At 41.3% G+C, this 15,248-nt stretch overlaps 1 protein-coding gene across 1 annotated transcript in view; it reads left to right on the forward strand.

The window, feature by feature from the left end:
* The window catches only part of RTN1 (reticulon 1), a 194,702-nt gene extending 180,843 nt beyond the window's left edge, over window positions 1-13,859 (forward strand). The window contains exons 9-12 of the mRNA XM_040331957.1: window positions 601-670; window positions 9,992-10,038; window positions 11,376-11,434; window positions 12,849-13,859. Of these exons, the coding sequence (XP_040187891.1) occupies window positions 601-670; window positions 9,992-10,038; window positions 11,376-11,434; window positions 12,849-12,888 (216 nt within the window). The 3' untranslated portion in view covers window positions 12,889-13,859. The remainder of the gene's footprint in view (window positions 1-600; window positions 671-9,991; window positions 10,039-11,375; window positions 11,435-12,848) is intronic.
* The last annotated feature ends 1,389 nt before the right edge of the window (window positions 13,860-15,248 follow it).

Genomic DNA, 15,248 nt, shown 5'->3' on the forward strand with positions numbered 1-15,248 from the left:
CTGAGGATCGCCCCGTCCACCGCAAACCACCGGATACCATCAGCGGCAGAAAAACTGATCCCCTTCACTTCACAGCGCCATACCAGGGACCCGAGGAAGAAATCCTTCTGGAGAATCGCATCTACATGCCTGTATTTGACCACCAAAATGTGAGTGGTTTTTAACCTTTGGCTTTTTTAAAAATTAAACTGTTTTAAAGTATTGCACCCAGAGGCGCCTCTCTCCTTGTTTGTCTCCTAGATCTGGAACATGGTCTCTGTTCCCCACTGACGGCAGCCCTGAGTACATACCCCCATCTAAGCATACCCGCACATCTCCCATCACCACCCTAACAGCCTGAACTTTTTCTGACCCCAGATACTTGTTCTATGTGCTGCTTTTTACACTGACTATGCTGCTCCAATAACAATATTCTGAAAAGTTCTTGCGCATAATTTACTTATTTATACAAGTGTAATATTGCCCAGTCCAGAGGTGCAAGGGCCTTGACTAGCAGACTTGTAAGAATGGTTGAAAATTCTGTATAATTTCCAGTTATCATTTGCTCAATATGATTGACTATATAACACATTGCTTTTATTTGTTTTCTTTATTTTCTAGTTTGCAGTACTAATGTGGCTGCTGACATATGTCGGAGCTCTGTTTAATGGACTTACACTCCTTATTATGGGTAAGTGACCTCACTTTGAATTGTAATAATGATGTATTACTAAGTGACGAAGTGATGCAATTTTAAGCATACAGCTCGTGATTCAATACAAGTTTGATATTGCTGACATGGATTTACCTTGATCTTTGTGCATACGGCACGCATGGACTAATGCACATATGTAAGTGTGAATGAGTCCAGAGAGTTTCCCTTCGTTTTTCATAAATAACTACAACATATAGCTGTGAACCAGCTACACAGGAAAATTCCGAATTAAGGATGAGGTCAGGTATGTTCGGATCCAAGTCCCATCATGGAAGCTGTCACTGCACACAACCAATCATAAGCAGCTGAGGCAATCCCCCAGCCCGTAGCTGTGCGTATACAAGGAGTATGTACACCTGCGGGACAGGGAATACCTCAGACGTGTTTATGTTTGTTGGTGTGCAGCAGCAGCTACAATATTTTTAACCTCTTGACAACAGAGGACGTCCTTGGGACGTCCTCGACTTTGTGCGGTGATATTATGAATGATGCCTGCAGCTACAGGCATCATTCAGATATCACCGTCTTCATCCGCCGATTCTCTGCACGATAAGAATGATCAAAGCAGCAGTTCCACCGCTTGATCGTTCTTATAGGGGGGGGAGGGGATGTCCCCCCCTGCCGCCGCCATCCGGTGCTTCTCCGGGCTCTCCCGTGCCATCGGGGGCCCGGAAAAATAAATCGGTCGGCGCTGGCTGGGAAGCATAGAGATGGTCTCGTGACTAGATGGTCACCAGTCATCTCTATGACCATCGGAGGCCCGGGCGCGACGTTATGATGTCATGCCCGGTACCCGGAAGTAAACAAAGCCGCAATCGCGGCTGTCGGCCTGAGATCGGTGAATTTTTTTTCACAATCTCATGCTTGTAGCCTGGAGGAGAGATGTGGGGTCTTATTGACCCCACATCTCTCCATAAAGAGGACCTGTCACACGGATTCCTATTACGAGGGATGTTTACATTCCTTGTAATAGGAATAAAAGTGATCAAAAAAAAATGTGTAAAAATAAAAAAAAAGAAGTACAATAAAATTTTATTTTTTTTAAACGCCCCTGTCCCCGGTAGCTCGCGCGCAGAAGCGTACATGCATTCAAGTCCCGCCCACATATGTAAACGCCGTTTAAACCCCATATGTGAGGTATCGTCGAGTGCGTTGGAGTGTGTGCAACAATTCTAGCACTAGACCTCTGTAACTCGAAAACAGTAACCTGTAAAAAATGTTAAAGCGTCGCCTATGGAGATTTTTAAGTACCGAAGTTTAGCACCATTCCATGAGTGTGCGCAATTTTAAAGCGTGACATGTTAGGTATCTATTTACTCGGCGTAACATCATCTTTCATATTATATAAAAAAATTACGCTAACTTTATTGTTTTGTTATTTTTTAATTCATGAAACCGTTTTCTTTTCCCCAAAAAAGGCGTTTGAAAAATTATTGCGCAAATGCCGTGCGAGAAAATGACCGCCATTTTATTCCCTAGGGTGTCTGCTAAAAAAAAAAAATATAATATTTGGGGGTTCCGATAAATTTTCTAGCAAAAATTTTTGATTTATACATGAAGGAGAGAAGTGCCAAAATAGGCCCAGTTGTAAAGTGGTTAATAACCAAAGAATTCTTACCAAATTCAGAAAACTGAGATTTTCACTGGAAAAGTAAATGAATACTCCGAATTCTGATTAGACACAACACAGCTGTTAGTTGAGCACAAATGTTGCTAATCCACTGGGAATTTTTGCTAATCACGGTAGCTGCTTAGGACAGAAATCCCATCTGCATAGATTTAATGGCTTTCACAAAGTGTTAGTGGGACCAGACCACAGAGTGCTTTGCACAGTTTTACTGAATCCAAGGGGACATGGTTCCTTGTGCCAAAGTGTTTGAATAAAAAACAGTTTAACACGCTCGTAGCAGCTGGTCAGATTAGTGTTTACAAAATCCCACATGAAGAAATTAAATGGGCATCGGTAACCAGTTCCTATAGGCAATACAGACACTTTTTCCACTTTTTATAGGAAATTTATGTAATCTCTATCTGCCTGCAACAGTGGTCATACATTTGATACATTATAGAAATACACATTATTTGTGCTAATATAGATTAACACAGTAGTTCACAAAGTCAAAAGTTTTGGTTTCCATAAACTTATTGGAAACTAAAGTAGTCATGCTCATCTGTTGTCTCCACAATACAATTCATTTAAAACCACAACTTTCTTTCAAGTGATACTTAAAGGGGAGTTCCAGGCAATATTTATGTTAAAAGCCAGCAGCTACAAAAAGTGTAGCTGCTGGCTTTTAATAAACAGACACTTACCTGCTCCAGTGTTCCAGCGATGCGCCGGCCGGGGCTCCGCTCCTCTCCCCCCCCTCCCCGGCCGGCGTCTTCATTGTCACTGTGGGCACCCGACCGTGACAGCTTTCTGCTTCACGGCCGAGCACCCACTGCGCATGCGCGAGCGGCACTGCGCATGCGCGCGCGGCCCGGCGCTGCGCTGTTTGATTGGACAGGCGATCGCCTAGGACCTGTCATGTGTCCTAGGTGATCGCCTACAGGGAGGGGCTGTAAAAAAGGCGATTAAGCTTAATCGCCTTTGCAGCCCCTCGGCGGAAGGAGGAAGTGGGACAGGAAGTCCCCTTCTCCTGAAGCCCCCACTCCCCCCCCCAAAAAAATTACATGCCAAATGTGGCATGTAAGGGGGCGAGGAGTGGGTTAAGAGGAAGTTCCATTTTTAGGTGGAACTCCTCTTTAAGTATCTAATATGAGTCAATTTCTCAGGTTTGTTTAATGCCTCCAAAACCATTTCATATGGATGAGTAGAATCTCTCGTGTCCATATATCTCTTCTGGTCCAATAGAGCTTCTACTGTATATACACATACAGGTGAATCTCATAAAATTAGAATAGCATCAAACAGTTTATTTCAGTAATTCAATTCAAAAAGTGAAACTCATATTGTATATAGATGCATTGCACACAGTGTGATTATGTGTATATATATATATATATTTTTTTTTTTTTTTTTTTTTTTTTTTTTTTTAACTGATTTATTAAAGATTTTACAATACATAGTCATTTAGAACAAGAACAGCAAAAACATTCGTACATTTAAATCACATAAGTACAAAGGAAATAAGACAACCTAGGTGTAGAATGCATCGTGAACAGGAAGCGTAGTAACTATGAATTGACTCATCTTCTTATATAATGTAGCTAACATCACCTTTAAAACCATGCAACACTTTAATAGGGTTCCAAGTGGGGACCTGAAACCACAGAGAGCCTAATGAGCCAACGTGGGTACAGTGTGATATATTTCAAGCATTTATTTCTTTTCATTTTGATGATTATGGCTTACCCAAAAGTCAGTATCTCAGAAAATTAGAATATTACATAAGACCAATAAAAAAAAGGATTTTTAATACACAAATTTTGGCTTACTGAAAAGTATGTCCATGTACAGTATAGTGTGCACTCAGTACTTGGTTGATGCTCGTTTTTCATGAATTACTGCATTAATGCGGCGTGGCATGGAGGCGATCAACCTGTGGAACTGCTGAGGTGTTGTGGAAGTCCAGGCTGCTTTGATAGCGGCCTTCAGCTTGTCTGCATTGTTGGGTCTGGTGTCTCTCATCTTCCTATTGACAATACCCCACAGATTCCCTATGGGGTTTAGGTCAGGGGAGTTTGCTGGCCAATCAAGCACAGTGATACCATGATCATTAAACCAGGTATTGGTACTTTTGGCAGGGTGGTCAGTTGCCAAGTCCTGCTGGAAAATGAAATCGGTATCTCCATAAAGCTGATCAACAGAGATAAGCATGAAATGCTGTAGAATTTCCTGGTAGAGGGCTGCACTCACTTTGGACTTGATAAAAGAGTGGACCTATGCCAGCAGATGACATGGCTCCCTATTGCATTACTGACTTTGGAAACTTCACACTGGACTGCATGCAACTTGGAATCTGTGCCTCTCCAGACTCTGGGACCTTGATTTCCAAATGAAATTCAAAGTTCTCCACAGTCCGTGATGATTTATATGAGTTTCACTTTTTGAATTGAATTGCTAAAATAAATGTACTTTTTGATGATATTCTAATTTTCTGAGATGCAACTGATACCATTAGCAACTCATTGTTCACTTAAACCGTTTTAGTAAAGCTTTAAACTCCCCCGACCACCACCCTCTTCAAGCGCAGCCTGCCATGTTAAGTACCTTCCTTCCCATCCCTGTACTATTCACTGTATGGCCCTACCCAGGGCTGCACAGTCTTCCTTCTGTAAACTCTTTTTGTGCATGTTTGTGTTACAACCCCATTCATTGCTATGTGTGAGCCATATTCAACCATCCTGTGAAATACAGCTCACCTGTAGGAATGAATAAGGGTCTTGGCACACGCACTAATGCCACATACACACGATCGGTTCGTCTGATGAAAACGGTCTGATGGACCGTTTTCATCAGACGAACCGATCGTGTGTGGGCCCCATCGTTTTTTTATCCATCGGTTAAAAAACTAGGAACTTGTTTTAAAAATGATCTGATAGTTAAAAAAACGATAGAAAAAAACAATCGTCTGTGGGCACGTCCATCGGTTAAAAATCCACGCATGCTCAGAATCAAGTCAACGCATGCTTGGAAGCATTGAACTTCATTTTTCTCAGCACGTCTTGTGTTTTACGTCACCGCGTTCTGACACGATTGTTTTTTTAACTGACGGTGTGTAGGCAAGATTGATGAAAGTGAGCTTCATCGGATATCTGATGAAAAATTCCATCAGACCGTTTTCATCGGATGAACCGATCGTGTGTACAGGGCATAAGAGGTGGAGCTGGCAACCATTTTTTGGAAGAAAAACTAAGCGGCATTGCACAGGTGTATACTACACAGTGTGTCCATATTTCTTCAGAAGAATTTATTTAGTTGAACACATTTAAGGAAATGGTGTTGGAGAAGTTGCTTTTGTTTTGTTTAGATTATTTTTTACGCTTACAGACTCTCAATATTTCATGATATCCCCTTTCCCAGAGTATCATCGTCGTCATCATCACATTAGGCATCAGTATGGTTTTAAGAGATGTCAGTAGCTTGGTTTTCTTATACGTTTTGGTAGCTAGGAACAGTACAGCTGAAAAAAAATCAAAATATGATTTTATCATTATTATTTTATAAATATGGCAATCACGAATGCACAAGCTAGCTACAATTGAGAATTTTGCTGCAATTAAAACATAGAATGTAAGTACATTAATTGACAATGTTACTTGCATGTCATCTAACACATCAATTCCCCATTTTGATTACAGGTTCAATAATGTAGAGCAGGGGTGTCAAACTCAATTTCATTGTGGGCCGCATCAGCATTATGATTGCCCTCAAAAGGGTCGGTTGTATCTGTAAGATTAGATGTCCAGCGCATGCCCTCCCCTTTTACATTCGATGTAAAGAGCCACCCCACCATCAGAAGTTGAGTCCCCCACTATCCCTTACATCACAGTGTACCCCCCTTTCCTTATGCTGCTGCTGGGAAGAAGCTGGATGCATTGCTTGAAAGCAGAAAGAAAGGGTCTGGAGTAGGACCAGAGGAGGGCTGGAGCTCTCCTGCAGCTGCAGGAGAGGTGCAAGGGACACATGATATGGCCTGGAGGGCCGGATTCAGCCTTGTGTTTGACACCTGTGATGTAGAGGATCTTGTTTCTTTTCTTCTTTTTATTTGTATACCATCATGTGGTGCCCATACCCTTGGTTAAGGACCCCTAGCCTAGACAAACCCCATGGGCAGGCGCTCAATTGCACTTGCAACGTTTGCTATCTTAGTGCTTGTACCCTGTCGTTGTTTTGGAGGAAGAAATTAAGATAAACTCCTTTCACAAAAATCGAAGGGCAAAATATATGTCTATATCAAATATGCACCCAGAGCACTCAATTCTAATGACTTATCCCAGCTCATTAAAAAATATTAATAGTCCAGAAGTCTCCTTTTAATGCAATCTCCTTCAACTTAGGGATATTGCATAGCACAGAATGATTCAAAGAGAAATGATTCACAGTATACTAATAGGCTTATCACTTACTTCCTTGGCACTACTTCAATCAGCCATTAATTCAGCCTCCAGACTTCTCTTCCTTACTGTTTAATGATCTCCCACCTTCAGGCACTTTCTATTGCATTTGGGATTAAGTTCAAACTTCTAGTCTTCACTTACAAGCTCTTCAGTATTGCTGTAACCCCCATATGTCTCATTTCTTGTCTTTTTCTATACTCCAAAATGTGCTCTTGGGTCTGCCAATAATCCTCTCCTGTCATCATCTCTTGTTGGCACCTCCCACTCCTCTATCCAAGAGTTCTCCCACGCTGAACTTTCTCTCTGGAATGCTCTCACTCTTTTAGAACCTTTTCATTTTCATATTTTTATTTTCAGTTTACTCTCATTGCACATTGACCATGCAAAGATCAGGATAGATTTTTTTTTAAACTAAAATGGTTTGGGGGTTCCTTGTATTTTTCTGTTCACTAAAACAGGAAAGAAGTAGGAAAATGGAATTATGGCAAATGTTTAGTCCACACAGGGGCACATGTGATGTACATAAAGTCATATCATATAGAAAATAATGAATAGCAATCTCGGAGTAGGGACCCCTAACCTGCTTCCAAAGGGGAATAATGTGGGATCCCACTAACCATCAGTTATGTGATATACACACAAGCAGTCCATAGGTGCTAAAAAGGAAAACCAGGGGAGGGAAAGTAAACTGAGAAAGAAAAGGATAGAAAACAAGGGGGTAAAGAAGATGTTGAAGGGGGACAGAGCCCAGGTCCCACAGACTTGGGTCAAGAGGTCCGAGAAGGAGATTATAGAATGATTATACTATCCAGGTTCAAAGATAGCAGGGCATAATTGAGCCAAGGTTCCCTGATTTTTATGGTTTAGACTGGGAAACAGACATCTTTTCGTTAACTAACATGCGGTTCATACGGTTCTTTAGTTCCTGAAATGGAACTGTAGGTCTCTTGCAGGCCCTAGGTATCATTTGTGTTGCTGCCAGTAACAGGTATTCAGCGGATTCCAGAATTGAAGCATTAAAGTAACACTTGGTTATACATAACCCAGACTTTTTCCTGTCCTTGAGATTAGGGGCCGCCACTGAATCTGGCTACCCAAGATAAGCATGGAAAGTCCCAACTCTGCATAAGAGAGGTCAGAGAACGTAAAAGGGGGAAATAATTGGCAGAAAAAAGGGCCTAAGGGGTAACGAGGGGTTTGTTTCAAATCCAAGTAGTCCATGGTCGAGTAGACATGTGCACAGCAAAAAATTTCGTTCATTTCTGTTTCGTTTCTGTTCGTTTATCGTGATTCGTAACGAGTCGTAATTTCGTAAGACGTTAGTTATCGTATTTGTACTCTTTAGTATTTTCGTAACACTTTTTTTTTCCGTTTCCGTTTTTTTCTGTTAGTTTATTTTTCGTTGAATCGAGATTAGTATTTTCGTTATATTTTATATTCTGCCGCGTTCGTATTTTTAAAATGATTTTATTCGTTCCTTCGTTTTTAGTTGGTTTAATTTTCGTTGTTTTGCTATTCGTATTTACATTATATTTTCCATCATGCCGCGTTCGTATTTTTGTAAGAAATATATCTTCGTTGCTTTATGATCATTCGTATTTTCGTGTCCAATTTCCTTTGATTGTAAAAACTTACTTTTGTAGATTTTATTGCATTCGTAATTCTGTTAGAATACATTTTACGTTTATTCGACACACTACTCGTCGTAATTTTGTAATTCGTACTTTACTGTGATTGACTTGACTGTCTTAGTTAGCACACACACCCTGTCTAGAATGAAGTCTGACGTAGAAGAAAACTAAAATATGTCAGATATTACAAATACAAATCTAGAAATTAGATGTACTGCAGTCTAACACAGAAAAAGACACAAGGAGCCAGGAGGTAATGAGAAAGAAGCTCATTGGGGGAAGGAACAAACCTCTTCAGAGGAAATGGACAGCGCTCAGTGGCTATTGGTCAATGTCCAGAAATATTTCAGTACTAACGAAAGCTAATTTACATTACATTTTCGTTGTTTTCATTTCCGTTTTCCGAAGATTCGTAATTTATTTTTCGTTGGTTTGATTTTCATTTTTTATTCTTCGGCATTTCTGTTGTTTTCTTTTCGGTCTTCGAATATTAGTAAGTTTGCATTTTCGTTCATTTTGATTTTCGTAATTATTTTTATTTTTTTTGGGTTCGGTATTTTCGTTGTTTCTATGTTTTCGTTTCTTTCTTCTTTCGTATCTTCGTTGTTTTCCATATTCGTTATTTTGAAAATATCGTTATTCGTTATTAATTGCGCTAAACCGTTCGTTCATTCGTATGTTAACGAATCAACTAAAATAACGAAAATTGACGGAAAACGTATTCGTAACTAAAAAAATTGCACATGTCTACGGTCGAGCAATGCCAACAATGTGGGAAATTCGAGCATTCAATATATGGATAACTGGTGGGCAGAAGCATGATGTTCAGGGCTTTGATTTTAGTTGGACTTGAGAAGAAGCGCAATGGAGATTCGGAAGCATAGTGTGCGGGTTGGCAAGTACTAATAGGCGGAAAATAAGTTAAGTTTGTAGGTGTGTGGGGTTCCTTGTATTTTTTTACAGGTTTTAAACTGACTATTTATATTTTTTCTATATCTATACATTTTTTGTTTTAAAAGCGTATAAAAAGTAGCTAATGGCAGTTTTTTAGATTTAAATAGAGCGGTGAAGGAGGGTAGAGAGAATCACTCTCTCTCTAATCGACGTGTTCACCAATGTCACTGTGAAAGAAATTGAGGGTAAACTCAAAATCCTGAACCAGAACAGAAATAGATTGGAATCTTCTAGTAAGGATACTTTTTCCCATGACAACTGTTTGAGGGGATTTCCCATATATTGGAAAGATATCTTCTCACTTTCTATTCAGTCTACAGGACAGGAAGTAAAGGTAAATATCTCGCAAGAGACACACATGGCAAAAAACCTCCCCAACACTATCCAGTGGCTTTAGATATACTTTAATACAGAACAAAGGATTCCCTGTTCGCTTTGGGTTAGCTACAGCAGTAGCTGCCTGCCTTGGCACCTCTAATTGAAAGTCTGGACAGAGCCTGTGTTCTAGGTGACTTGGGACCCTATTATTCATACCAATGAACATCCGATGAATCGCAGATGGTCCCTTACCCCTGCGCGAGAAACATTTTTTTTCACATTTAATGCCGATTTATACTTATGATGTTGTTTTTCTTTTTTTCATTTTTAGCTGTGGTGTCAATGTTTTGTCTCCCAGCCGTTTATGACAAGTATCAGGTAAGAATGAATAATAAATGAAAAATCCACCAAAAGCTGATTGTACACCCGATGGCATATCCATTATGCAGAATAAACAATCAATGGATTCAGTTAAGTGTCACACCTTTGTTAATGCTTTGTGGTTGGAAGCAAAAACACAAACTACTGGAATGGAAATCTCAGTACTGCGACCAGTAGAAACGCTAAAACTGTAGGGCCCAGATTCTCGTATCTGGGCGTAAAACTGCGGCGGCGTAACGTATGTCATTTACGTTACGCCGCCGCAAGTTTTACAGGCAAGTGCTTTATTCACAAAGAACTTGCCTGTAAAGTTGAGGCGGCGTATCGTAAATCCCCCGGCGTAAGCCCGCCTAATTCAAATGAGCCGGGTAGGGGGCGTGGATCATTTAAATTAGGTGCGTTCCCGCGCTAAACGTACTGCGCATGCGCCGTCCCTAAAGGACGTCATTGGTTTCGACGTGAACGTAAATGGCGTCCAGCCCCATTCACGGACGACTTAGGCAAACAACGTAAATTTTGACGCGGGAACGACGGCCATACTTAACATTGGTTGCCCCTCATATAGCAGGGGCAACTTTACGCGTCGCAAATCTAACGTAAACTTTGTAACTTCACTGCGTCGACCGCACGAACGTTCGGGAATTCGTGTATTTTGCTAATTTGCATAGTCGACCGGGAAAACGACGGAGGCGACACCTAGCGGCGAAAAAAAAATGCATTTAAGATCCGACAGCGTAAGAGCCTTACGCCTGTCGGATCTAATGGTTATCTATGCGTAACTGATTCTAAGAATCAGTTGCATAGATACGACGGCCCAGATTAGGACTTACGACGGCGCACATTGCGTTGCGCCGTCGTAAGCCCTTTGAGAACCTGGGCCTAGGTGTCTTGGGGTGTACTCTGAACCAGAGCCCTGATCCTTGACAGCCCCACCATGCTTTACTACAGCTGGGAGATGTGTTCCCATGAGAGTCTCTAAAGACAGGCACATCAATACTGCCTCATGTACCCCCTCTGATATCATAGATCATATGACCAAGTGCTAGGTACACAAGATTGTCTGCATGCCCAATGATACTGCATTATGCAATTTTCAATTCTGTAGAAATGCACGACACTAAACATTGGTTGGGGGAGGGAGGTCCAGCATGTCAGGGGTTGCACTTGAGGTCCCCTATATCAGGAAGGTTCATTCATCACCATTGCTTCAAGCAGTTCAAGAATCCAGCGGACAATTAAAACCACTGGGGCTTACCTAAAGTTGTAATATTTGAAATACTTATTTGATGCTACTGCTTAAGTGCAAATAACCAAAATTTTATGTACTTTTTTAGGCACAGATTGACCAGTATTTGGGACTTGTGAGGACAAACATGAATATGATTGTGGCAAAGTAAGTTGATTTAAATTAAAAAAAAAATTGCTATATAATTTTGAGCTATGCATACTTTATTATGTGTGTTGATGATCCATATGAAGAGGTTTTTCCTCACTTCCTGTTGGAACATGAAATGAAGTAAAATCAACGGTGCAGACACGGACCTGTCATCTGTTTGCTCAGCGGAGATCAGCGGAGAGATCCTCTGCTGAGCAAGCGGATCCACTGACAGGTCAGCGTCATGTGAAAGGGGCCTAAGGAATTATATTTTGTCCAAAAAATATGAAGCCTGTCACCACTACATGTCGCCTTTTCCTCCTTTACATGCAATTTCACAGTGAAATGAGCATGTAAAGGAAAGGGGGGGTGTAACATTTTCACTAAACCTTCCTTCAGATGGTCATTTCCTTCTAATCCAGCAAATAGATGGCCTAATCCAGCAGAGACATCCCCATATATCCAGCAAAGAAACAAGCACAATCCAGCAAAGAGACTAGCCCAATCCAGCAAAGAGACTAGCCCAATCCAGCAAAGAGACTAGCCCAATCCAGCAAAGAGACTAGCCCAATCCAGCAAAGAGACTAGCCCAATCCAGCAAAGAGACTAGCCCAATCCAGCAAAGGGACTAGCCCAATCCAGCAAAGAGACTAGCCCAATCCAGCAAAGAGACTAGCCCAATCCAGCAAAGAGACTAGCCCAATCCAGCAAAGAGACTAGCCCAATCCAGCAAAGAGACTAGCCCAATCCAGCAAAGAGACTAGCCCAATCCAGCAAAGAGACTAGCCCAATCCAGCAAAGAGACTAGCCCAATCCAGCAAAGAGACTAGCCCAATCCAGCAAAGAGACTAGCCCAATCCAGCAAAGAGACTAGCCCAATCCAGCAAAGAGACTAGCCCAATCCAGCAAAGAGACTAGCCCAATCCAGCAAAGAGACTAGCCCAATCCAGCAAAGAGACAGCCAAATATAGTAAAAAGACAACCCCTCCAGCAAATGGACAGCCCAAAAGCACCAGCTTGGCTCGCAGGTATAGAAATTGAGCAGCAGCAATGTAGCACCTACACATTCAACGGGCAGGCTGGTCCACGGCAGCTCCCCCCCCCCCTTCCTCTTCACCACCACCGTCCAACCAAGCTCTGATCCCGATACAAGATTCCCTCAGTTTGATCCACGCTCCACCACTGGTCAGATGACCCCTGACGCCCCGCCCACCCGCTGCCACCGGCCAAACATAGGAAGCTGTAGCGGAGCGGGCATACTCGTGTGCCAGGGCCAATGCTTGAGATGCTCGGGCGCAAGGCCCCTTGGGATGCCTGGGCCCCCTACATTTGTATCAGCTGTCTATTATTACGTGAACTTGGCTTTTAAAGAAAAATGTTATGATGATAAACTTGTACTTGAAATGCCAACTGTACTTTTGTCTGTTTTCAGGATCCAAGCCAAAATTCCAGGTGCCAAACAGAAGGAGTAAATAAACCTTCAAGTCAATTCAACTCTTGGTAAATTGTGTGGAGTCTAACGTGGAAACAGCTGTGTTCCTACACTTTACTTACAGATCTATTGCACCATTCTCTTTTCAACACACCGTGTTCCTTGAAACATCCAAAAAAAGAAAAAAACGTCAAGAAGCAGCTCTTCCAAAGCTACTTCTCTGCTCTTAGAATACTTGCAATCAGCCATGTCAAGCACTACAGTATAGTGAAGAGATACAAAAAGTGTACTAGATGTGTTTCTTTTATGTGTTGCTTACAAGTGCATGATGTTGGAAGCCTAAGTATTTTTTATTTTCTAATTTATTATAATTTTTTAGTGTTTTTCTGCTATTCTTGGCAGCGCTTCTATAACTTAATGTGACGTGCGGCTAGGGCTTTATGCTTAGGGCACTGATGCAATAGTACTGACTTGCTTCATTGTCTCTGGGCTTGCTGGTTGGAGTTCTTTCGATGATATAAATATATATATAAATATACGTAGAACTGTAGACTAATGTTTCGTGTTTTCCAGCACAAGTGAAATCCGTGTGCGGTACTTCTCTCCGTTTTTGTATGAAATAAATTCGCAGTACTCCTGTTGTAAGGGATTGGGGGGGAAAAAATGACAGATTTACATGTATGGTATCTAGACCAGTTCAGCTTGTTCAGTTTATTAATTACGATTTGTATTTCATTCTCTGTAGTTCCTAGAGAACTTATGGACTCTGATTATTTGCACTTATGATGTACTTGACACTGAATGCATAAATAAAACGTCACTAAATGTATAAGGTTCTTTTGTTGAGCTTGTACAATTCTCTATCCAACCACTTCACCACAGTGTCTGATTGTTCTGATGACAAATGTGACCATTAAAACCAGTTAATTATTGCACAGAAACATAAGCACTGTATCTATCTGCTGGTTTCCTAAGCTAAATACAAATGGGAATAAACTCTGATTCTTGCCATGGTTTTGTGTTTTCTATTTACTACCTCTCAAGGGGTGACAGGGCCCAAAGGACAAGGGGTCCTATCGGAGAATGAAATGAAGGGGCAAGGACCAAACAACTCCTTATGTGGATATAAATGGGGGGCCTGGTACAAACTTTGATCCTGGTTTAATCTGCTTTGCCTTGTGAAGCCTCGTCCACACGACGGGCGAAACACATCGTTTTCCTTGTCGAGTTCCTTGTTAGGCTGTCGAGGAACTCGACAAGGCAAGTTTCTCCATTCCCGTCGAGGAAAAAGAAGACATGCTCTCTTTTTGGCTCGACGGGATCCTCAACAGTTTCCTCGTCGAAAAATGTACACACGACCGGTTTCCTAGGCAAAAAAAAAATCCCAGCAAGTTTCTTGATGTTTTTTGCCGAGAAACTCGGCCGTGTGTACGAGGCCAAAGCCACAAACTTGAAACAAGCATGCAGCTAGAGATGTCTGATGTGCTGTCCTGCATACTCGTTTTGGGTCGATGATTTTATGCCTAGTATCTTCTGTGTCGGCTTCTGTTGTCAGCTGGCGTTAAGGCAGTGTTTCTCAATTCCAGTCCTCAGGCCCCCCCAACAGGTCAGGTTTTCAGGATTTCCCTCAGATGAAAAGGCTGTGGTGATTACTAAGGCAGTGAAACTGATCAAATCACCTGTGCAAAATAATGGAAATCCTGAAAACCTGACCTGTTGGGGGGGCCTGAGGACTGGAATTGAGAAACACTGGGTTAAGGGAACAATCCATTGGATGAGTAGTGGTGGCCATACATGCTTTAATAATCGATCAGTTTCTCTTCTGATCAATCTCTTTAGATAGGAATAATCAGTTTATAGTTGACAACCCATTTGATTGGTATGCCACACATGGAGAAATGGATTCCCGATTGATAGTTATGATATATTTGTAATGTACGATCATACATTATTGATCACATCTCTGTTTCCAACATTTAATCTCATACTCTGTTTGACTGAAATACAGTTGTATTCATGAACAAAGTATCTCAGTGCTCCCAACTTATGCAGAACAATCAATAACTTTCAGGCCTGGCTGATCAAATCAGTTTGATTGAATCTGCCCTAAAACAAGTCTTAAAAAGCCAAAGAAGTAAGAGTTTAAAGTGAGAGTTACTTTCAGCTGATTCCATAGGTCCTTTGATTTAAGTGTTCTGAATTGCTGACCCGGTACAAGTAATCAGATAAGGCCTTCTGATTTTTTTTTTCAATAAAGAGTTTTTAACTACAAAACACGTACATATAAATTGGCAGGTATAAGAAGGCTTCCACTGGCTATATGTTATAATAAGGAACTAAGAACGGTGCCCTCTAGGTGCAGTACATAAACATTTTTAATAGTAAACAATAGTTATAGAT

The sequence above is a fragment of the Rana temporaria genome, chromosome 13 (assembly GCF_905171775.1).
Source record: "Rana temporaria chromosome 13, aRanTem1.1, whole genome shotgun sequence".
In the NCBI taxonomy this organism is placed as follows: domain Eukaryota; kingdom Metazoa; phylum Chordata; class Amphibia; order Anura; family Ranidae; genus Rana; species Rana temporaria.